Here is a 25,354-nt window from a genome sequence, read left to right as displayed (position 1 = left end):
TGGAGCCGATGCTCGAATCAACTGAGCTCTCCTCAGCATCTGAAGCCAACACACAAACCAACGAAGCCACTGGCTGCAGTAGGGGAAGAGAAGGAAGGGGGAGAGAGAGAAGGAGAGGGAGAGAAGCAGATAGTGGTAGTCACTTCTCATGTGTGTCCTTACGGGGAATCAAACCCAGGACGTTGATATGCGAGAGCCAGCGCTCTATAAACTGAACCATCATCCAGGGCTGCAGGCAATCTTTTGACCCTCTGTTCCAACTTAACACTATGAGGTAACACATTTCTCTGTATTGTGTTCGGCAGTTAGACATAAACACATACTATATATTTTTTCACCTGTTCTAACATAAAATAACTATTTTCTAATTTATATACATAACAAATACACAGCATTTCACCTCCCAGCCAGTGGGAAAATCGTTACAGTGTTGTGTGTAGAAAAGAGAAGCCCGCCTGACCTGTGGTGGCACAGTGGATAAAGCGTCGACCTGGAAATGCTGAGGTCGCCGGTTCAAAACCCTGGGCTTGCCTGGTCAAGGCACATATGGGAGTTGATGCTTCCAGCTCCTCCCACCCTTCTCTCTCTCTCTCTCTCTCTCTCTCTCTCTTTCTCTCTCTGTCTCTCTCTCTCATCTCTAAAATGAATAAATAAATAAATTAATTAAAAAAAAATTTATAAAAAAAAAAAAAAAAAAAAAAAAAGAAAAGAGAAGCCCTTGTTGACCAATCTCCCCTTTCCCAGATAGACCCTTACAGCTTTGTCAAAGATCTAAGCACTTCACAGGAGCATCATTCCCCACTGATCTCTGGAATAGAGTCTAGGATGGGTGTGCTAGGCATCCTGCCCTGTTTTCAGCAGAAGAAAATGTTTCTGCTTTAAATATGTTCATTCATAAGTGTGAATATCCATTCTAAGTTTTTAAAAAGTCATTTTTTTCTAAAACATCACTTACAACAAACTTTCTCATCCACCCCAAAATTATTTTTTATTTTTAGTTTGAGTTTTTTTTTTCTCAGTATTTGGGAATTTCAACAGAAGTACATAAAAATTCCAGCCAGCTATGGAACCACAGAGGGTCACGGAACAGCGTGAAGCTAGCTGTGTTCTTTTCTCTAGGCTGTTTGTTTACTCATTCAGCTCTTACTAGCAAAGAGAAGACATGTCAATATAATTTGATTTTATTTTTATATTAGATGTCTTATTGCACCTTAAAATGTAACTCAGAGGATGTAGTTAAAATGTAATTATAATGATGCCAGCCAGCCCTTCCCTTCAGGATGTGACGACATTGCTGGCAGTGGCTCCAGAACCTTGTCGGGCGACCTCAAGGGGGAAACATCTCTCATTCTCAAAACAGTGTTTTTCAGAGGCTGCTGCTTTGTTTCTCAGAACCAAGAATCTTCTCCTTAGAACACAAACTATGGCAACAATTTATTCACTGTATTGGACACATACCACTGTTTTCTTACCAAATTGGAGCATATCTGTTTTTCTAAGTATTAATAGTGTTTAATTTCACACTTATCTGCATTGCTATTTTGTTTGAGCTCTTCTCTTGACTTTTTTAATTGTCATGAACTCAGATTTTCTCTATGCTTGTCAGTTCCTGTTCCAGCTATCTATTGCTATGTAACAAACTACCTCAAAACTTCGTGGTGTAAACACCAATGTATTATTATCTGTCAAGGTCCTCTGGGTTGACTTGGCTCAGTCACGGAGTCCTCACTTGGAATCTCACTTCAGACGTTAGGAGGGGAGCTGGTATAAAAGTGATATGAAGACTTGGCTTGGCTGCACACCTGAGATGGCCACTTGGTGCTTCTTCACAGGAACTCTCTCTTCAGCAGGATAGGCTGGACCTCCTACATGATGGCTCAAGACTTAAAGCATTCTGTGGGTTAAAAACTCATTAACGGGATTTGTTAGTCTAAACAGTGGTAGTCAACCTGGTCCCTACCGCCCACTAGTGGGCGTTCCAGCTTTCATGGTGGGTGATAGCTGAGCAACCAAAGTATAAATAAAAAGATAGATTTAACTATAGTAAGTTGTTTTATAAAGATTTATTCTACCAAACTTTGCGAAAATCCGACATAAAGTATTTGGTAAGTAATTATTATTATATGCTTTAACTTGCTGTAACTCTGCTTTATAAATTTTATAAAGTAAAGTTACTTCCCTACTTTATAAATCACCATTACTGTGGAACCGGTGGGCGGTTAGAAAATTTTACTACTAACAGAGATACAAAAGTGGGCGGTAGATATAAAAAGGTTGACTATCCCTGGTCTAAGAGTAAAAGTTTCAGTGCAAATTACTTTCTGTTGTACTCTGTTCTTTCTCAGGAGGCCTCTTCCTTCTGGAGGCCCTTTGTTTATACAGGCCCCAATGGATTGGATGATACTTACCCATGTTGTTGGTTGTTGAAGGAATTCTATTGTACTTTACTGAAGTCTACTATTCAATTGCCAATCTGATGCAGAAATGCTCTCACAGACACATTTCAAACTAATGTTTAATTGGGGCACCCCTTGACCCAGTCAAGTTGACTCATAGAATTTATTATCATGATACTGGACTTGATGATAACCCATTCTGCACAGTGTAAGTAATGGTTTGTGTGTGTGGTTTTTACACACTATCCTACATCTCAAATCAAGATCAAACTTTCCCCCAGCTGGCTAAGGGTTGAGAGTTACTTGATCATCTTTTTCATAAAATTTCAGAAAATGATTAGTATAGTATAAAAATTATCTTTCAATATTGTTCATTAAAGATAATACTTCTTGAAGTGTTTAGGCCCCAGAACTATAGGAAGTATTTTATCAAGTATCTGCAGAAAGAAGACAACTTAAAGACACCAGAATTTTTACTAATTTTTAAAGAGTATTTAAAAAAAGAGATCAAGTTTCAAGTTGGAAGAAAATAATTAAAAAAAAAATAGTGATTTGACTCATAGTTTGTTTATATCTTAAGTGATTAAACAGCTAAAATTTTATATTAATAAGTTCTTTATAGTTATGACTTTGGTAAATAATCTAAATCAAAATTCAGCAAACTATGTATGGCCTGTAGGTCAAATCTGGCTCATCACCTGTTATTGCAAATAAAGTTTTATTGGAACACAGCCAAGACCACTTGTTTACATAATGTCTGTGGCTACTTTTGCTATGATGATGGATTTGAGTAGTTGTGACAGAAGCTGTATGGTTGCAAAGCTAAAAAGAGTTACTGCCTGGGCATTGACAGAGAAAGTTTGCTGACTTACGCTTGATAGAGAAAGTTTGATAACCCCTAACTAAAATAGTGGAGGTTGAATTTGTTTTTGTTTTTTTTTTATGAGAATAATCAGACATTTCACAATTCCACCAGCAATGTATTAAAATATGGTTTCCATACCTTCACAAAGATTAGATATTGTAAGGCTTCTTTTATTCAATTTTTAAATTAAATTTTAGGGAGAAAGGGGAAGAGAAAGAGAAGGAGAGGGAGAAAAACATCAATTTGTTGTTCCACTCATTTATTGGTTGATTCTTGTGTGTACCCTGACTGGGGATCGAACTTGCAACCTTGGCATGTCAGGGCTATACTCAAACCAACTGAGCTACCTGACCAGAACCATTGAATTTGTGTTTTTTTAAAAAAAGTAAGACAAGTTCTGTACACATTGATGGATGGTGTATCTTCTTGGACCCTGGGTGTCCTGAAACACAAGGGAAGAACATCCTGAAAAAAGACAGACACAATAGAATGTAATTTTCATTGGAACTGTTATTCTTAGGCTAACAAATTATGTTAATGAGTTTCTAACCCACTGAGAATTTTCAAAATCTAAGGGCAAATGTTTGCATTTGGATAAACAAAAGGTTCAAGTGTTTGCTTTATAGTTTCCTTTTAATTAATATCAATTCTTTTTTAAAGTGAGACTCATATTTCTTTTCTTTTTTTAGTGAGAGAGACAGAGAGAGGGACAGATAGGGACAGACAGACAGGAAGGGAGAGAGATGAGAAGCATCAATTCTTCATTGTGGCACCTTAGTTGTTCATTGATTGCTTTTTCATATATGCCTTGATCGGGGGTTTATAGCCAAGCCAGTGACCCCTTGCTCAAGTCAGCAACCTTGAGGTCAAGCAGGCAACTTTGGGTTTCAAGCCAGCTACCTTTGGGCTCAAGTTAATGACCATGAGGTCATATTTATAATCCCACACTAAACCCAGTGACCCCTGAGCTCAAGCTGGTGACCTCAGGGTTTCAAACCTGGGTCTTCTGTGTCCCAGTCCAATGCTCTATTCACTGTGCCACTGCCTACTCAGATGAGACTCATATTTCTTAATGTTAGATTATCCTTTTCAATAGAATGTGCTTATATTTTTATGATTTTCTCTCACTTTCACTATTTCTTATTATTCAGAGTGATTCACTTTGCCTAGAGATGGATTGGGTTTTGCTTTGTTTTGATAAGAGGAATCAGATGGAAAGAAAGTCAACATTTGGTTTTTCAGTTCTGAAACAGGTCCTTGAAACTCTCAAGGGAAGCAACAGTTTTGAAAGCTCTTCAAGGCTAAAATTTTGTTAAGAGGAGAAAGGGTGGTAGGAAATTAACAGGGTCAGCCATAAAAAAAGCAGAGGGTGGAATTTATGTCACAATAATAATTAGAAGGGGAGACTATTCAGTGTTTCTTATAAATTAACTATGCCCCCCCCCCTCCAGGCTACGAGCTGGGGAGGATATTGATTGAGGCATCATGTTGAAAGAGATAAGAGGGACTTAAAATGAGGGGATGGGACCTAGAGCGCTCACAGAGGAGGGACAGAGTAATCGCTGAAAAGCAGCTGCCCTGTGGCCATGCTAACAAACACACACACACACACACACACACACACACACACACACACACACACACACACACACACACCATCCACCCACAGTGTGGCCTATGCTAGTAAGCCTTTCAGCACACTATTGCCTGGTGAGGGCCTGCATGTTTGCCATGGATCATCTCACAGGCATAATCCTCTTTATGCTCTAAAACCTTTTTTAAGCTCATCCCAACTCCGCCATGTGGCCAGCTCCTTTCGAATGGCCCAGGACACTCATATGCCTTCCAAATTTTGGAATCTGGAAGAGGTGTATAGAAAAGGTATGCTGCTGCACTTTCTGATAACCTTGCCCATTTCCATGTAGACACATGGGCAAGGATTGACTGCAGTCCTACCCAAGTCTTAGCAAAGTGCCCTGTGATTCCACCTGGAGAAGGAGGGAAAAGCAGCCCGGTGAAGAGATACCTTAGGTAGTTTCTCATTCGTCTTTCTGTATCACGGGAGATGGTCACAGGCCATTTCTCACAAATCTCCCGAGTTTCACTTGAGCATGAAACTTTCAACTTCGCCCCCCTTAAGGTTCAACTACAGACTTCTGGGTAAGTCTATCCACTTTGCTAGAGTTGAGAGCTGGTTGCTCAACAGCAGAAAAACCTACCACCTGTGCTGTCTGTTATCTGGCCCTTCCAGTTCAGTGTCATCTGTGGGATCAGCGATGCAAGTTGCTGACTGGGCTGATCCTAGTTTTGCTTTTTTTAAGTAATAAACTATTTGACTCCGTTTGAGCTTCTTGTCTCCCTACTGTTGAACTTCAGATCAATGGAGTTGTGGTGCGCAACAGGTGAGATCCTCATGGCCTGTTTGTGAATCACACTGCCACTTAGGAAATGCTTGATGGCTTGACAAGGGGCAAGGTGTTGTCCTAGTTTGATAACAGAAAGGTATTTCTCTTGTTTATTAGCACCCTCTGTTCTCAAATAGATTCTTCTTTGATCATCTGAGCATGACACAAAGCCTGTAAAATTATGATACATTTTCTTATTAACTCTAAAGAAAAAAAGAGTAAAATATCATTAGGGTTGTTATATGTGCTCTGATCCAAAATTTTTTCTTCTGATCCCCAGTTAAATTCACTTATCTCAACAGAGTGATCTTTCTGTATAAATAAAGAAGCTCAGAGAGGTATACATGGTGTGGAGCCTGGAGCAGTCTCCTTTCCTCCAACTATCAGCATTTCACCTCAGTTGCTAAATGTCTCTGTAACCCATTTCATTACTTGTAAAATGAAGTCAACATCCAGTAATTGTTAGAATTAAATGTGAGATATATATATATGTATATATATATATATATATATATATATGATGTTTAGAATAGAACTGGTTTACAGTAGAGTAGGTGTATAATAAGAACTAGTTATGATATTAATGAAAACAGCAGTTCTCAAACTATAAGGTTCATTGGGATCACCTCCTCATCCCTAGAGTGTCTGAGTCAGTAGGTCTAGGGTGGCAGTCTAGAAGCTGCACTTCTAATAAGTTCTCAGTTGATACTGATGCTGATATCTGATGACTACAGTTTGAGGATGACTGAGTTAGGATTTATTCACATGAAAGTAACAGAGATGCACAATCATAGTGACTTAAAGAAAATAAGAGTTTATTTCTAGAGCTTGGGTGTCCAAGGCTGGTGTCCTGCTCCTTGGAGACAGACTTTTTCTATCTTGTCACCTTGCTATTCATAGATCATTGCTTCATGCACACAGCCATAGGTGGCATACCACCGTGGTTGAATTCCATTTAATAGAAGAGAGAAATTGGAGAAAGAAGATAACAATGTTTCTCTATAAGGATTCAACCAAGAAATTGTACACATAGAAGGTACGCATAGCTAGAAGTTAAATCAAATGGGAGTATCTAGCTTCAAGCAAAGTAGAAAAAATACAAATGTATTCTGTAGCCACTGACCAAGTTAATAAAGCAGGGTTCTAGCCTGACCAGGTGGTGGCACAGTGGATAGAGCATCAACCTGGGACCCTGAAGACCCAGATCAACACCCTGAGGTCACCAGTTTGAGTATGGCTCCTCTGGCTTGAACGTGGAGTCGCTGGCTTGAGTGTGGTATCATTGACATGACCCCATGGTCGCGGGCTTGAGCCCAAAGGTTGCTGGCTTGAGTTCAAGGTTGCTGGCTTAAACAAGGTGTCACTGTCTTGGCTGGAACCTCTCAGTCAAGGCACATATGAAAAAGCAATCAATGAACAACTAAAGTGCCAAAAGTGTGAGTTGATGCTTCTCATCTCTCTTCACCCTTTCCTGTCTCTCTCTCAATTAAAAACAAAACAAAGCAAAAAAAAAAATAAATAAAGACAGTGTTCTATTACTCAGAGATAGAAGAGAGAACATACATTAACAGAAATTTAGGAGATTTTCTACAGCTACAAACTACTTTCTACATGTGAACAATGGCAAAATAATTATAGTAAGAGATTAGAAATACCCAACATCATTTCCCTTCAAATAGCTCATATTTCATTTTTAATCTTTTCTCCATTAAAAAGAGTCATTTGATTTATTGTCAGGGGAAGTATTATCTCTGAAGAATAAAAATATTCTTTCTTTCTTAAAAATTTTAATTCTCTTCAAATTTCTTCTAGATAGGCCATCAATGGGAGAATTCAAAAGATAGAGTTTGGATGGGGAAAGTCAAGGGAATTTGGAGCAAGAGGCCAGCAGGGCTAGTTAGCTAGGATGACAGAAGTAAGCTAGAATTCTAAAAATTGATCCTAAGTGGGAAATATTCCAAAAGCAGGACTACAATACAGATTTTGCCTGTATGACTGAGAAAACTATTGTAAAAGGCATTTGGGGGTGCCTCACCAGCCCACCCCTTTCTTTGTCTTCATCTCAGAACTTTATGTTGCTTCCATTTAGGCTGAGCGTAGTTGGTTGTCTACAAGTCTCACCATCTGACTGCCTACAGATGCTAATGTTTGGGTTAGACCACGAATCTTTCCTCTGTTGAATTACATTGCCTACTCCAAGATCTGCCCTGTCAAAGTTCTCCTAACAAATCCCACTAGTCTAAAGGAGGCTCCTAGATGATTGGAACAATGGTGGAGAACACTTATCATTCTTCACTCAAGGATGGAAGTTAGCTAGCTCAAATCTCCAAAGTGAGATAATAGCTACCCACATTACAAGAAAAAACCATGAAGGAAAGATTAACCAATTTTGCTATATAAAAATGAATAACTTTGGGATATTAACAAATAAATATACTTCACAGATAACCTCTTTGTACCTAATAGAGCTTTGTAAGAATTATATGAATTAGAAATAAAGGCAATTATTACAAAATTGGGAAATTTTGGGTATGAACTCTATATTAGAGAATATCACATCTATGTTAAATTTCTTGAGAAAGAGAACACTACTGTGGCTATTTAGAGAAATTCTTTGTCCTTGAACTAAATTCTGAAGTATTTAGAAGTAAAGAGTCATAATGTCATGATGTCTGCATCACTCTAATCATTTGGCAATGAAGTACATATACATATATGAAGACAGGCACACAGAACTAGAGAGAAAGAGATAACATAAATATGTCAAAATGTTAACCCTTGGTAGATCTAGATGAAAGGCATAATAAGGGTGCTCATGTACTAGTCTCCCAACTTTTCTGAAGGCTTAGTATCGTTTAAAATAAAAATGAGAAGGCAATGAGTTGATGCGTGTAATGCCTTATAACTATTAGCTATCAGATTGAAATCACTTTAAAGATAGGATTCTTTTTTTTCATATGCTCAATGTCTAAATACTGCCTTGCTCCATAGCAGGTGCTTAATATGCATAAGGCATAAATAAATACAAAGATGAATAATTGTTCTTTTCTTCCTTCTTCCCACTATCTACTTTCCCTCACTATTCCCATTTGAAACTTGTTTCTAGGGTTAGATTAAAACATAAATTGCAGTTAAGAGTTTTCATATCAGCCCTCATGTGTGTGTGTGTGTAAAAGTTTTCTATCCTGTCCCACCCCTTATTCCACTTAAAACCAAATAAAGTAAGAGTAGGGTTACAAGATATAACACAGAATATTCAATTAAATTTGAATTTCTGCCAAACAATGAGTCATTTAGTAAAAGTATGTTCCAAATATTTCTCAAAAAAACAAATATTGCATGGAACTTATTCTAAAAAATTATACATTGCTTATCTGCAATTCAAATGTAAAAAGGCATTCTATTTTTATTTGTTAAATCTGGCAACTCTCATAAAAGTCATTTATTACTCCTGGTGTATATGGTTGACCCTGCCCACAAGCATGTCAAAATCGTAGATATTTGATATATTTACAAGAAAATGCTTATAGTTTTTCTGACTTTTAAACCATAGTGGAAAAAAAGCTTTTATCTTTTAGCTGAATTTTTCTCTACTTGTCTCACATTTTTCCATTTTGAATATCTCATTTTTTCTCACATAACACATTTGAATTATTGCATTTTTATTTGTGGTAAAATTCATAGACAGAATATACATCAAGTCACATTAAAATGCATGAGGATGATAATTAAACTATACAGTGTTAGATAGGTAGTATGATTAAAGAACTGCACATTTATTGTATACAGTGTCATTAATTTCAATAAATTTCTCCTAAGAAGCACTTCGTGCACACAAAAGTATGTTTTAGCAGTAATAGAGCAAACACATCAAAATACTATTATATATATATTTAAAACTACATCTTTAAAACATGTAATTGAGCTCTCTACATGGATTGGTTTACCACTTGAAAAATGGCCCTGATTTATAATGACCTTTCAATAACATACCAGAGCAAAGCAACATGAAGCCTGTTATTTGCAGAAGCAATTGCAGAAAATCACTTTGGAACAGTAGCACCATTCCACATTACAATATGTGCATGTGTTATATTGCACCTTCCTGAGTTGAACTTTGAACACTGTAGCCACATAAAACATGAGAACAAATGAATTCATTCAGGGCTGGGCCTTCACTGGTGGTAGTAGTAATTCTGATCATTATAGCTATCATAACTGTGCCCTTTATAGTAGCTGTACTCATCCTCATAGGCTCTGTAATTGTCCCCTCGAGGCTCCCCATTCTCACTTTCATAGACTTCATATCCATTGTCATATTCATTGGTACCTGTTTGTTCATACTCCCCCTCATACTCAGTGGTGGTGGTTTTTCCCGGTGGTGGGGTGGTGGTCCCATAGACCTCCTGTGGTGGAGTTGTAGGTTCAAACCTGCCATTATCCTGCTCTCCAGCTACTGTGGTTCCTTCTGCGTTGTCATCAGGAACGCTTTCTTCTTCCCCTTCTTCCCCATTGTCTCCACCGCTGCTGCCATTGCCATTTTCTACGTCTGTGCTGTTGGTGCTGGTGCCATTTACGCCTTGCCCATTTTCATCCACTTCTGCTTCATTTTCTTCATTTTCTTCCTCTTCCTCCTCTTCTTCTTCTTCATCACTTTCCTCCTTTTTTGTAGCCTTCTTTCCTGTATCTTCTGCCTATAAGAAAAAAAAATGGAAAGACTTCAAATCTGGGCATGAAAAACATAAGGCTATCACTTCATCCAACATGGACTGCACTGACAGACTTGTTCTAGATGTAATTCTTAATTGAAGCCAATTTAACTTACAAAAATAATTGGTAGAGACTTTAAAAATTCAGAATTAGTACTTTTGTCATTGGGTTTTTATGGAGAAAAAGGTACCTGATAAATAGTCTTCTCAGAGGTAGATGCTTTCTATAGTTTTCCTACTCTCTCTGTCTTGGAATCCTCTTCCCTGAAATGTAATGGTATCTCTCATGCCCTTTTATCCATTGCTAAAATGCTTGTTCTTAGTCTTCTGTTATAATGTAAAAGTCACTGTAATAACATGAAAAAAGAATTTGCCTGGGAAAGATTTTCCTTATTTGTAAACAGGAAAATTGCGTCTGCTCTTGCTTTTTTGATGAATTAAAAAGACAGTGCAGAATACTTTACATATAGTGTGAGGATAACCTTAGACTTCAGTAGAGTAATGAAATTAGACCCTGAAGGAATTATTACCTTCTTGGGAAGCTGGATTGCAGCTAGACCCACATTGCCAGTTCCAGGCGTGGTCTCTTCTCCATAGCCAGGTGTTGTAGCAGAAAGAGTGGAGTTCTCAGCCTCAGATTCTTCATCTTCATTAGACTCTTCGTTGTTTGCTTCTTCATTTGAATTCTCCTGGGAGAAATGTCCAGAGTGAGAAAAGTTATTTTAGGCAGAAGATAACTCAAGATTTGTTGGAGTTATGAACCACTGTTAGGAAAATACTTTGTATCCTTCAGCCAGCTCATCATCCAATGTTGATAGTTCTGCCTCCCCTTATGCTATTTGCACTTCTAATTCTAAGAATTCAACTCAAAGTTATCACATTCTATTTACCTCACTATAGTATGTTTTAGATATTATCAATTAAAAAATATTTCTGTAATAATTTCAGCATATCTTATTAAATAGTACCATATCACACAGAGCATAGGTTTTAAAGTCTATCAATTAAAGTCTTTTTAAATTAATTAACACTATTTAATTTAAGTTTCATTACAATGAAATTGATTAAAATAGTTTAATTTAATAATTAAAATTAAACTCTTATTAACTACTACAACGTGTTAGTAAATTAACTCTTATATTTTCTGACAAATAAGCTGAGAACTTTATACCTATTTTTGTAATTTTTATAGCAGCCCTGTATGGTTGAATTATTGCTGTTACTCTTTAGAAAAAAAAATTGAGCTCAGAAAAGCTAAATAACTTGCTTAAGGTCTTATAGTAAGTGATGAAGCTATATCTTTCTAATTCAAGTCTTTTGTAATAAATAAACTGAGTAATAAATAAATCATGAAGTTTTTAATGGTGATCAAAATTTATATGAATTGTCCATACTACACCTAAGGTATATTTTTCAAAAGCAAATTTTTTACATAAACCAACTCCATTCAAACAAATTGATAGCATGTTTTATTTACTACCAATAAAACTGAATATATATTATTTTCTTTCAAGTTTGTAAAAGGAAAAATGATATATTTAACTTAAAATCCATATACCAGTATGTAAGAGAGTTCTGCGCCATATGCATTATTCAGAAGAGGTCAGGAATTTGACACTCAGTCAGTTTTTCTGTGCAGTGAAGAAACTAAATACTCCAAGAAATCCTTGGTAATATACTATATTAATTGAATAAATATGTTTTTTTAAAACTTTCCTCGAATGCATATTATAATCTTTTAACATTTTGGTCTTTTTCCTTTACTCCATATTGTTAAGTGATTGTTAATTGAGTTAATTTCACAAAATAATTTATAGCTAATATTAAAAATCAGGAATTCATGCATATAGAATTTATTTACTTTAAATTAGTCCTGGAAAATTGTATTCATTTGAATGTATTTTTAAAGATATTGTAATGTTAGGGCCCTACCCGTTTGGCTCAGTGGTAGAGCATTGGCCCGGCGTGCAGGAGTCCTGGGTTCAATTCCCGGCCAGGGCACACAGGAGAAGCGCCCATCTGCTTCTCCACCCCTCCCCCTCTCCTTCCTCTCTGTCTCTCTCTTCCCCTCCCGCAGCCGAGGCTCCATTGGAGCAAAGATGGCCCGGGCGCTGAGGATGGCTCTTTGGCCTCTGCCTCAGGCGCTAGAATGACTCTGGACGCAGCAGAGCGACACCCCAGAGGGGCAGAGCATCGCCCCCTGGTGGGCATGCCAGGTGGATCCTGGTCGGGCGCATGCGGGAGTCTGACTGCCTCCCTGTTTCCAGCTTCAGAAAAATGCAAAAAAAAAAAAAAAAAGCAAAAAAAAAAAAAGATATTGTAATGTTAGGATTACTTTAACTAAGGATCCTACATGTTAAGACTTGAAGAACAAACAAACAAAACTCAGATTCAGCCTGTCTTATTACTAAAACAAGTGACTAAAAAAGAATATATTTGTTTCAGCAAATTTGTAAATTTTATTGTTTCAAGGAAGAAATGACTCAGGAATACTAAAGTCAATCCCAAAATAGTCTCCAAGCTAATTGTGTTAAATATTCCACAAACACCATACTATTTATTTATTTTTTTCATGTTTATGCTTTCATCCACTAAACTAAATCATTCAGGAATAGAGCTAGAAAGATCCTTAGAGTAAGAGAATATAAAAATTAGATCTTACATCCTCATTTTACAGGTGAAAAATCTGAGGTTCAATGGAATAAATAATTTGTATGAAGTCAAATAGACAACAGTTGATTAGTGGCAGGGTCATAAATATAAGCCCAAATTTCTAGTTTATAGACATCTACATTTTCTTCTACAAAACCTTTTCTTTTCTTAGATACTTTGTTTGAGGCTGTCCTGCTTTAATGTTAAAAAAGAAAATGAATCAGTCAGTTGTTGATGAGTATTAGACTTCAAATATCATTGGATAGAAAAATTAGCAAGAATTTGTGCTTTAAAAAGTATAATTAACCCACTAGAATGGCTAAAATGACTGAAAGAAAAAGTGTTGGTGAAAATGTGGAATAACCAGACCACTTGTGCTGATAGTGGGAATTTATATTGGTACATCTGCTTTGAAAGCTCTTTAGTTGCATCTACTTATGTTGAACATATGCATAGCCTTTTGACTTAGAAATTACTCTTCTAAGTAAATTGGTCAGCAGAAATGAATGCATGTGTTCACCAGATGGAATACTAGAATGTTCATAGCAGCACTCTTTGCTATAAACTAAACTTGGAAACTAAAGAACTTGCCTATAAACAAAAGAATAATAAATTGTGGTATATTCATATAATGAAATACTAACAATGAGAACAAATAATTTACAACTATAGAACAATATGGATCAATCTCTAAACCTGGAAGTATAACAGGCCACACACAATAGAGTATATGCTGTATGATTCCATATACAGGGGGTCCTCGGGTTACAATAGTCTCGACGTACGTTTCAAGTTTATGACGCTCACTCCCATAAAAACTTTAAAAAATTGGGATGTGAGTGTTTCAGCTTATGCCATTAATGGGCAAATTAGTTTGCTTACACGCAGCAGAAGAATACGCAGTAAAGCAACATGAGCAAGGGAGTTGGCATCCCCCAGGGTGCTTACTTACGCCATTTTGAACTGCTAAAAGCACAAGTGTCCCATTTATGTTGCTTTGGCAACTTTTTGGCCCTTATCATGGCTTCTAAACTGTGTTAGGATAGGTAACTGACTTAGGCTAGGGTGTGTTTTGACTTAACAGCAAAATTCCGGTTACGTCACTGTCGTAGGAACAGAACTGTGTTGTAATCCGAGGACTCCTATATTTATACATATAATGTACAAAAAGTGGTAAAAACAATCTGTTAAAAGTAAAAATAGCAGTTGCCTTTGATGAGGCTGCATTAATAAATAGGATGGAGCCCAAAGCATATGTTGCTTTTTGACATGAGTGCTGGTAAACACCTAAATATTCAATTTTTGAAATTTCAAAGATCTGTAAACTTATCATAATTGTGTTATGTTTCAATAAAGGTTTTATATTTATAGAAACTAAATAGTTTAGAAGTGGAAAAATTGTATGTTAACCAAACAGAATATATGTCTAAGCATCTTCTCATATGAATATAATTCCTAGGGACTCTATATTTAATTTAAATTGCTAATGAATTTTTAGGAAAGAAATTGTCAGAGATTGCTTCTAGAATCTCTTTAGAATGAAAGATCCTGGGTTTATTCATCTACTTTTCCACTATCATTTTTCATGAATGGTCTCTGGAGCATTTATTACTATGAGGGTTTAAAACTAAACTACCAAATATTGACTGGGCACATATATGTATAAGAAACTAACTGTGCTACTCAGTACAAGAAGATACAGAAGAGAGTACAGCACTGTTTCTTCCTAAAGAGGAATGAAACCTATAGTATCTAAGTTTCTTGGGACATGAGGAATGCAAAGATAAGTTCTGAGAGGACCACAAATATTCAGAGGTTGTTGGTAAAATTTTGAGTGTGCGTGATTAATCACAGTCCTGAAAGTCGTATTTTTCCTTCATCCCCAACCACCATCACAAGTGAAGAACTGTTACCAAAAAGTATACAATCTAATTGGGAAATTTCACTGGCAAGCCAGTTTTGCAATCACTGTACAGCAAACAGCTGTAGTTAAATGAACTGCCCTAGCTTAGTTCCAGTGGTGGGATTCAGCTGGTTTGTACTGGTTCGGCAAAACTGATACCTAATTTTATGTTGAGTTTGGCAAACCAGTTATTAAAATGGCACTTGTAATCAGGGTTCTCTCTAAAGTGGGCACCTTGGCAGCCACCCAATGTGAGAATCACAAATTTACATTCCTTACTCTTTTTTAATGTTCATCTGCGCAAAAACGTATTCTAAACACCCACAGTAATGTTCATTCCGTTCATAGGTGAAAAAATTTCAAGTGAGAACACCAATCAAGAAGAAATATGGAAATATCTTAAATAACAATTTATTGGGTTTTTTTCAGGTATTATTTAATATTTTTATTAATATTTTAAAACTTTTTTATAACAATCTAGTTTTGTGTAACTCTTTTATTGTTCTTATTTAAGTATTAAATGCATGAAATAATAAACTACCTTTAAGTATATCTTTTTTTTATACTTAAAACAGGCATTAGGCCAGAGAACCATTTGTTAAATTATTTGAATCCCACCACTGCTTAGTTCTTGTGTAAAATTATTATTTGGGCCTGACCAGGCGATGGCTCAGTGGATAGAGCGTTGGACTGGGATGTGGAGGACCCAGGTTCGAGACCCCGAGGTCGCCAGCTTGAGTGTGGGCTCATCTGGTTTGAGCAAAAGCTCACCAGCTTAGACCCAAGGTCGCTGGCTCGAGCAATGGGTTACTTGGTCTGCTGTAGCCACACAGTCAAGGAACATATGAGAAAGCAATCAATGAACAACTAAGGTGCCTCAACGAAAACTAATGATTGATGCTACCCATCTCTCCGTTCCTGTCTGTCTGTCCCTATCTATCCCTCTCTCTGACTCTCTCTCTCTCTGTCTCTGTAAAAAAGAAAAAAAAATATTATGTGGAACTACAGGCAAAATGTTGAGGAATTTACTAGGTGGCATTTTTTCTGGTACTGGCTTGACATTCTTGTTAGGGTCTTTTTTTAAGTTGTTAGAGTAAATTATTGTACTGGAAATGTTAGTTTTACAGTTAAAAATTTAAACTAATTATTTGTCACTTTTAAAGTTTCCACACTGTTTTGTTTTCAAGATAACATTTATTCATGATTCATATTTGACTGTCATTGTCCATTCATAAATAGCACGTATGAATACCAGAATTTAGAAGGTTCCCAAACCAATGGATTGCTCTAATTGACAATCCAAGGAAATGTACCTAATTAGTTTGTTTCCTTGGGCAAGAGTGTCAGTTATAAATATGTTAGCACAATTTCCAGGATACACAGATAATTTTAGCCATGAACTACACTGATTTGCAGTATAATACTATATTGGAAGACATTTTTACATCTTGAATATTTGCATTTCTGTAAGAAAGTGAATTTTATCATCAGACAAAAGGACACGAAATTTCTATTAAAAAGAACAACTACTTTGGTAGGTCAAGAAATGCAGATGAATCACAATGACAAAGTAGGGGATATAAGATTAGCTTTCATATGCTATTCACACAGTAAATTAAGTTTTTAAGTTTAGTTATTAAAAATAAGCATTTCACTGAGTTCAGAACTATTAAAGACTTGTCTTTTACCATTATATTCTAGCCACTTTAATATAAATAGTAATTTCTTTCCTTTTTATCAGAATTTATACTTCTTGCACTTAAAATATAGACACTTTTGGTTTTATGTACCACTTAGTTAACTTAAACCCAAACTGCAACAGTGTTCTAAACAGGACATTTTTAGTTTATTCTAATTTAAATAACATTTTACTTGTCCAAAACAGAACACTGTGGACAGTTAGTAAACTGGCAATGACTGCTGAGTCCCTTCTAGGGCAAACTAGTTTTCTTTCTTTCTCTCTCTCTCCCTTTTTAAAAAAGATTTTATTTATTCATGAGAAGAGAAAAGGAGAGAGAGAGAGAGAGAGAGAGAGAGAGAGAGGGAGAGGGAGAGGAACAGGAAGCATCAACTCCCCATATGGACCTTGACCAGGCAAGCCCAGGATTTTGAACCAGCGACCTTAGTGTTCCAGGTCGATGCTTTATCCACTGCACCACCACAAGTTAGGTGCAAAATAGTTTTCTACTTGTTTTTGTGCTGCCTGGTTTATTACGAAAAAAGCCTGCATAAATTTTTTACCTCTTCCTCTTCATCCTCGTCTGAGCTATCACCATCTCCATTTTCTTCAGATGAGTCACTGCTCTAAAAAAACCATATATATGAATTAATACACATACAAATATATATATATATTTACATTTATTTACTTAGAACAGTTCTCATGCTAATGTGAGAAAGATATGAGGAGACTGGGTCTATGTAAAATGAGGTTAGAAAGAAAAAGGCATTTTTCAATGATCAAGATATGTATGAGATACTATATATATCACCCCAAAGCACAGACAATGCGTTGGAACACTTCATATGTAAAAACTAGAGCAATGACTAACAAAATTGCTTAATTCTGAGAGACCAAGAGAATTATCTGATCTAATTTCTTTATTTTATAGAGAAGGTATCTGAAGCCCAGAATGGTTGTGATTTCAACCAGTTCAGGGCAAATCTTGGGCTAGACATAGATCAGATTGTTTTATTTTCTTTATAAAATATGAATGAAGTGATGATTAGGCTTATTATAAAATGGCTTGTTACTCAGTGATTCTCTTAAATAATGAGGGTTTTTTTATAATTTTAAATCAGAACTTGATTTAAATTTGCATATAATTTTTAATATTTTTCAATCTAAAACTAATACCTAAAATTTTATATATACAGGGATGGGCAAAAGTAGGTTTACAGTTATAATACAAATAAATAATATAAGAATAAACTGTGTTTTATATACGCTCAACAATAAACCTATTTTTGCCAATCCCATATATTAAAGGTGATATGAGAAAAATCAATTCATTTACTCATTTAGGAGATTTTGGAGGACCATCCCTCTAAAGAGCACAATATTAATGAGAATAAATTAGACCAAGAAATCTGTTATAAAAATATACAGGTAGTTATAAGTTAATGAGCTTGGCCACTTTTTAAAGAAAATACAAATCTAAACTTGCTTTCAGAGCCTTTAAGACAGTAGAGAAGATGCTTTATATTTCTCCCAGTTCTAATCCAAGTTGAATTTTCCTTTTTTTCTACAACTACTCTTAATGGCAACAGGTATACAAATGAATGCCCAATTTATGATTTTGTCATGTTCTACTTTGAAAATTTTAACTTTGATTGTGATAACTCAGTTAAGTTCCATAGGTCTTAGAAAATAAGCTGCGGAAAAAACTCCAGGTTAGAAGTCTTATTTTAGAAAACAGTATTAAGGCCCTGGCAGGTTAGAACCTGTGGTCTAGTGTCAACCCATTGTATGAATGTCCTAGGTTTGATTCCTGGTCAGGACACACAGGCTAAGTGACCATTGCTTCTCCACCCTTCCCTCACTCCCTTCTCTCTGTCTCTCTCTCCCTCTCTCTCTTTTTTCTCTTCCCACAGCCAAGGTTCCATTGGAGCAAGTTGGTGAGGATGGCACTACGGCTTCGCCTCAGGCACTAAAATGGCTCCAATTGCAACAGTGCAATGCCCCAGGTGGGCAGAGCATCAACCCTTGGTGGGTTTGCTGGGTGGATCCCGGTCAGGCTCATGCAGGAGTCTCTCTGCCTCCTGGCTTTTCACTTAAGAAAAATACAAAAAACAAAACAAAACTATTATGATCTAGTCCTACTCAGGGCCAACCCTGTTGGGCTCATTCCTTCCACTCGAAAGGGACTACTTGTCCTGGTGAACCAAGAATAAACTTGGGTGGAAAAGAAAATAATTAGACCTGCTCTTCCACTACCATGACCTTAGTGGTTGTGCTTGCCCTAGCCTAAAGAGTAAATAAAAATAACATTATATTTAAACTATTTTTATTTGTTAGTTAAATGACATATATAAAGGACAGCATATTTATGCAGTATATTTTGCCTCAGTGAAAGTGTTTCATCACTTTTTAAGCTCTCTCACATCCAGCTTGCTTTCTACCCCAGCCAGTCTTCAATTAATATCTGCAGTAAGAACAATTTTAAAACTGCATGTAGCCCTGCCAGGATAGCTCTGTTGGTTAGAACGTTGTCTGGAAGCACAGAGGTCGGTGGTTCAATTCCTGGTCAGAGCACATACAAGAACAGATTTATGTTCCTGTCTCTCTCTCCCTTCCTCTCTCTCTAAGATCAATAAATAAAAAGAAAATTTTAAACTGTGTATAATGTCTTGAAGCCTTGGCTTTTCTCTCTTATTTTTTCTTTTATTTATGCCTCATTACCAACTTGTCACTAAGTTCTACAGATATTTTCAAAAGCGTTTTATATGCATAATTTTTTTTATCATTACTTCTTCTAATTTTTATCATTGTAACTATGTTCAACCTCCAAATATACATTCCAGGCATTGTACTGAGAATGAGGGTCATAGCAGGAGAGGAGGTTGGAAATGTGGACACTTATTCTGTCTCAAGCACTCTGGTAGCTGAGATTAGCTTAGTGAAAGAAACGTAAGATGAAGTTCCTGTCCTCTAAGAGTTCACACACTAATCAAATATCACTTGAATCATAAAATAGTAATTTCTTCAATTAAAAATACTTAAGATGTGACCTAATTTGTACTTCCATTTCTGTAACCACACAGATAGATAAACTCTGGGACATAACTTTGCAATCAATGAAATGTATTTCATACAAGCTGGTATTTTAGAAATAATTATACATAAACAGATTTGTTTAAATAAAACATAAATTTCAAAGCCAATACAGCTGAATCCATTTTGGGGGGACAATCTGAACATTAAAAACTTAATAGACTTAAGAGAATAAATAATAAAGAGCTATAAAATATATATAAGTAGACACGTAAGGGGAAAAGTCTTGGAAATTAAATTTTGCAAAACAAGAATATATTATAAATATAGTTAGACTGTTAGATCTGGAGATATGTTTTATTGGATTCTCTTTTAAAACAACTATCTCACAAATTCTCAATTAGTTGAGATGGACCTATCTGTATATAATTTGTGAGACTGTATATTGAAGATCTACTTAAAAATCTATAAACTTTGAGTCTATCAAGAAAAAAGAAAACATCGTCTAATATCATTTTACAATGGACATTTTAATTGGATCACACACATATTTCTAAGTGAGATGTCTTTAAGTACTTGATATTTTAGAAGAGTTGAGGAGCTAGTCAGAAAGTTAAATCTATTATCATTTCTATTTTATTTAAGAAAGAAAACAAAAGAAACTTTCAAATGAGCAATGTTTATTTATGGGCTTGAGGTGAACCAAAAAATGGAAGACAATTCTGAAAACCCACAGTTCTTGTATCATTTGTGTTCATATTTTTTTAGCCACACACATTTCCCATAATTATTATGCTGCTAGAAATACTTTAAAATTATCATTTCCTATCATTGTATGAGTTAGAGATGGGTTAGCCCAACGTATGGTAATTTGCTATGCCAAGCCACTGTGCTGAGGAATCGTTGTCAGCATCTTGACTGCTTTTAGTGTCTCAGGAGTCCTTAGTCAAATGGTGCATAATTGGTGCTCTGAACCCAAACTGTGTAAGAATAAAAATAGTGCAATCCTGGTTTGTTGTATATTTATAACCAATACCACACCCTCATTTTCAAAGGCCCTCTTCACAGGTAAACCAGTAAAAACAGAAACTCTTGTTTTTAGTTTAGTTACAGTCCGTTTTGTTTTCAAATTTTAAGAATGTTTTGTTTGCCTGACCTGTGGTGGTGCAGTGGATAAAGCATTGACCTGGAATGCTGAGGTTGCCAGTTCGAAACCCCAGGCTTGTCAGGTCAAGGCACACATGAGAAACAACAACTACAAGTTAATGCTTCCCTCTTCCACCCCACAGTTTTTCTCTCTCTCCTTTCTGTAAAACCAATAAATAACATTTTTTAAAAATAATTTTTTAAAAAAGAATATTTTGTTTTTCTCATGAGCATTTTAATTCACTTCATGAATTTCTCTCTTTCCTCTGCAGTTCATAAGCCAATGTAATAATTATGCTCCAATGTGTAACATCTTTGTTGCTCTACACAGGTCAAAGGTTCAAAAAATCTTGAACAATTACCATTACTAAGAATTTCTTTTAAATAGCCTCTCCTATTTATAAAGTTAATTTTTTCATACCAAATAAAGGACTCCACAAATATTAGATGTAAAATAACTATATGACAGTATTGAATCAACTATAACACAACGTTTAGCTGCCTTAACATTGACTTAATTGTCAGCAACTGATAAACTTGTCTACTTTGTCAGTGAGTTAGTCAATATTCTTTTTTTTATAATAAATAAATTTTTATTAATTTTAATGGGGCAATATTTTTGAAATTCAATGTTTCAAGGTGTTTGCTTTTATTTTATCATTCTAGACTGGGCCTCAAATGATTCTACTCTGTGTTTGTGTGTGTTTCTGCTTTAAAAGAGAACTAAAAATAAATTACATTTTATTACATTAAAAACAAACTTTTTGTTAAGTGATCTTTCTGGATGAATTTCAGTGAGAGTTGAATTTAGCAAAAGTTGATTCTCTTTCAATGGTAATGGGTAAAAAGAAAAATTAATTTTTATACTTACTTGAACTGGAAATCGTTTTAGAGGCGGATAAAAGTAGGCATGCTTGTAAAGATAATACCGTGGCCTGTACTTAAAGACCTGCATAAACAAAATAAATGATATGTTCATGTTTAGTGTGCAAATACATCTAGAGTAAGTGTAGTTAGGCCAAGGAAGTATACTAAAATTAATTACCCCATTTTCTTCAGAGTCCTCTGCCTTGGCTCTCCGGTGAAAAGTTTTCATCTGTTTAAAAGAATATTTAGTTATTACATATCCTTTCTTTGACATAAACTGATAAAAATGGGAATAAATATAGGTTTTTTAGTAAAAAACTTACTGAGAAAGCACAGGCCATACCCAAGATGCTGAGCAAAATTAAAGCAGTCTTCATTTTGGTGATTGCTTCTGGAATTAATGAAGTAGTAATGTTAATAAATATTAAACTTAAAAGAGTAATTTTTCTGCTTATATTAGATGATGGAGTATTGAATTTGCTTTTTTTTCTGTTCAATTATAGTTTTGAGTGATTAATACCAAATTTCTGCTTTTTTTTTTTTTTTTAAAAATGTTCCTTTTACTTAAGTGATAGCAGACTGATTTTAGCTGGACCAGGTGGTAGCACTGTGGATAGATCATCAGGCTGAGATACTGAAGACCCAGGTTCGAAGCCCCGAGGTCACCGGCTTAAGCGCATGATTATAGACATGACCCCATGGTCTTCAGCTTGAGCCCAAAGGTCACTGGCTTGAGCAAGGGGTCACCGGCTCGGCTGGAGCCTCCTGGTCAAGGCACATTTGAGGAAGCAATCAATGAAAAACTAAGGTGCTGCACTATGAGTTAATGCTTCTCATCTTTTTCCATTTCTTTCTGTCCCTCTTTCTTTCTCTATCTCTCTCTCAATATTGCTAAAAAGAAGAAGCAGAAGGAGGAAGAGGAGGAGGAGAAGGAGGAGGAGGAGACTGACTTTACTCACGTTAATCTCAACTCTATATTTGGTCTTAACCTATCAGCTATCATCTGTCACTAGAAGACCATTTCATCACTGCAAAGGGCTCGAATACTTAGCATACTTCACATTAAGGCTAGGTGGCCTCCCAATATTATTGACATAGGAACATCAGCTAAGTGAACTGAATTGTTAGTATGGTTATGGGACCTGTTTATAGTTTAAAACTAGGCCAAAATTGAATTCATTTAAATGATTGCTTTTATGCCAATGATCACACAAGTGTTCCTAGTTTCTGTGTAGCTTTTGAACTATAAGGTCATTTGTAAAATGAAAACTAGGCAGTATTTTCCTATAAATATCTTAGAATACTTGGTTTATTTTTTAATGTGCGTGAAATGAATCATAATATGTGAGACACTATTCTCATAGCATGTTGCACCAACAGCCGTGTCTAAGGATAATTCTATTGGAAGAGTTTATCAGAGTTTCATCTTGAGATATCAGGGGCAAATTTCCTCAAATTAGGTTTGTCTCCAGCTCCATTTAAGCTTTCCATCACTAGTGTGAGAGACTGTCATGGGGTGAATTAGGGGCTCTCCAGAGTCAGGGAGGAATGGAAGATGCAGCTCTCCCTGTGGGAATAGTTTCTGAACAGTCTTGGGTTTTGTCACCATGCAGACATCTCAGTTCCACATAGATTCCTCATATGTAAAAGGAGAGAGAGAGTGAAATCCTATCTAACTTTTATTATATTTGATAAGACCCAATTTAATAGAAGTTGTATAAACTTAGCTGACAGCCTTCTAACACCTTTCCACCTGCACTGACACACACATTTAACTGTGAGGGCTTTCTCAGAGTGATAGCTTTGCCTACATTTTAGAGACATTGTGTAGTGGTGATGGTGATTTTCCCATAAGCACACCAGGAAAAGTAATATTTAAAATGCATAAAGCCCATGTATATATTGTACCCTGAAAATTGATTTTGCATTTTAACATCATTAACCAAGATTTATTGTATCCTTACTAAGTAGCTGACACTAAAATAAATATTACATAAGGTAAGACTCAAGGCCTAGAGAAGCTGACTTGGGTCCGCAGTCACACACTATTTGTGGCAGAGTGGCTCTTTTGATTTCAATGCCTAAACATTTCCTCACAGTCCTCCCTACTTTAGTAAAGTTCTTGATGGTCACACTGGGGTAAAGAGGCTTTTCCCCTAAATGGGGCTCATCTGCTTAAGAAGCTATTATTGTTCTTGGGGTGCTCTGAATAATACTTTGAACTTTGCCACCTGTAATCAAGCCCACCCACAAACAGGATGATTGTTGCTCTGTAGTTTTATGGAAAAGAATTGGAATATTTATAATGTTTTAAAGAGCTATAAACTTAAAAACATGAAACTCTAGAGTTTTTATTATAAATTTCTCATAACAACCATAATATCGACTAGATGAAAACATAGCAGAGGTAATTTAAAAAGAACCAAGTGATTTAGGTAAGCAGTAATTTGCTGACTACATAAATCTCATTTTATTTACTTTGTGATTTAGCAAAAGCAAAGACCTCGATATCGACCATAATAACCCAGACAATTTAAATATTCTTAAAGGATAGCTGTGCAACTCTAATTAGAAGTTTTTATGGAGAAAAGTGTGATAAACTACCAATATTATGTATTTATTTCTCTTGTACTACACATTTTCCATACTGATTTCAGAGCTATAGGATAATAAATAACACTTTAAAACTAAATGTGTAGCATATTAAAAAGTATATAATTGAAACACAAATTAGGCATAATTTATGGAGAGATCTGTATACATCAAGACAGATATGAAAATGCAAAGTAATATTTTCACTCAAGTTATATTAAATGCCTCAGAATGAGGAAATAAACAGTTATCTATGAGATGCAGAGATAGAAAGTAGAAAGCATAGTTTTCTAGTTTATGTGCATAATACTAAGAACTTACATGCATAGGATAATAAGTTTAGCCTTTTGGAAAAAATATCTGAAATTGAGGTACAAGTTTAATGGTAAGCAAGTATTAAACTACATAGCTGTTCTATACAGTGCAATAATATCAATATTTAAATAAAAAATGTAAAGCCACCTCCAGGGACATATAATATGGAGTGTTTGATTTTAAGATAATGAAGTTGTCATATTAAATCTTACCCGTTTGCAGTCCTGGAAAGAGGAGGCAGGCTCCCAGGAGTGAGTGACACAGATTGAATATTTCCTCTGCTCTCGCTCACTCATTCACTTGCTCTTGCTGGCTATAAACTCCTCTTTGCTGTCCAACAGCCAATCACTGTCATGGTCAAGGTGATGTCAGAATGTGGATTCTCACCAGAAAACCCCCAAACATCAACACTTTTTTCAAGACACCAGCTCAGTTACATAAACATGAAACATAGTTCTAGTGCCAAAAAGTTTGCATTGTGGAATTTAATTGAAGGTTTAGAAGAAGATGAATAGTTAGAGTTCTGAATATATATTATATCCTGGATTTGAATTAAAATAAATAGAAAAAGATTTAACCATTTAAAAATGTCATAATTCTACCAAATGTTTACTATTTTGAAAGGAAGAACTTAATATTCTCTAATACAGTCTTACATTATGAGTTTAGTAAAAATAAAAAACTAAATAATGAGCTGAAGAATAAGTAATATTTAATATCAATAATCTTATATTTTTCCTGAAATATGCTTCAGTGCTTCATAAGTTAAAATTAATACAGTTAAATGTTA

General features: G+C 35.5%; 1 protein-coding gene across 1 annotated transcript; it reads right to left on the bottom strand.

The window, feature by feature from the left end:
- Positions 1-9,399: 9,399 nt before the first annotated feature.
- On the bottom strand, positions 9,400-24,842 carry IBSP (integrin binding sialoprotein). Its single transcript, XM_066385276.1, has 7 exons — positions 24,777-24,842; positions 21,981-22,048; positions 21,836-21,886; positions 21,662-21,739; positions 17,172-17,234; positions 10,906-11,064; positions 9,400-10,360 (listed from the first exon to the last, which is right to left on the bottom strand). The coding sequence occupies exons 2-7, from the start codon at positions 22,032-22,034 to the stop codon at positions 9,842-9,844; spliced, it is 924 nt and encodes a 307-aa protein (XP_066241373.1). The 5' UTR covers positions 22,035-22,048; positions 24,777-24,842; the 3' UTR covers positions 9,400-9,841.
- Positions 24,843-25,354: the final 512 nt, after the last annotated feature.

Source organism: Saccopteryx leptura, chromosome 5 (assembly GCF_036850995.1).
Source record: "Saccopteryx leptura isolate mSacLep1 chromosome 5, mSacLep1_pri_phased_curated, whole genome shotgun sequence".
In the NCBI taxonomy this organism is placed as follows: domain Eukaryota; kingdom Metazoa; phylum Chordata; class Mammalia; order Chiroptera; family Emballonuridae; genus Saccopteryx; species Saccopteryx leptura.
Note: the sequence above shows the minus strand (reverse complement) of the source record. Positions and strands in the feature narration are given on the sequence as shown.

Excerpts from the sequence above, each read along its gene's own strand:
- IBSP (XM_066385276.1), bottom strand. The coding sequence starts at position 22,034 with ATGAAGACTGCTTTAATTTTGCTCAGCATCTTGGGTATGGCCTGTGCT. Across the intron at positions 21,887-21,980 it reads GTATGGCCTGTGCTTTCTCA|ATGAAAACTTTTCACCGGAG; the intron begins GTAAGTTTTTTA and ends TCTTTTAAACAG. Across the intron at positions 17,235-21,661 it reads TAAAACGATTTCCAGTTCAA|AGCAGTGACTCATCTGAAGA; the intron begins GTAAGTATAAAA and ends TGGTTTTTTTAG.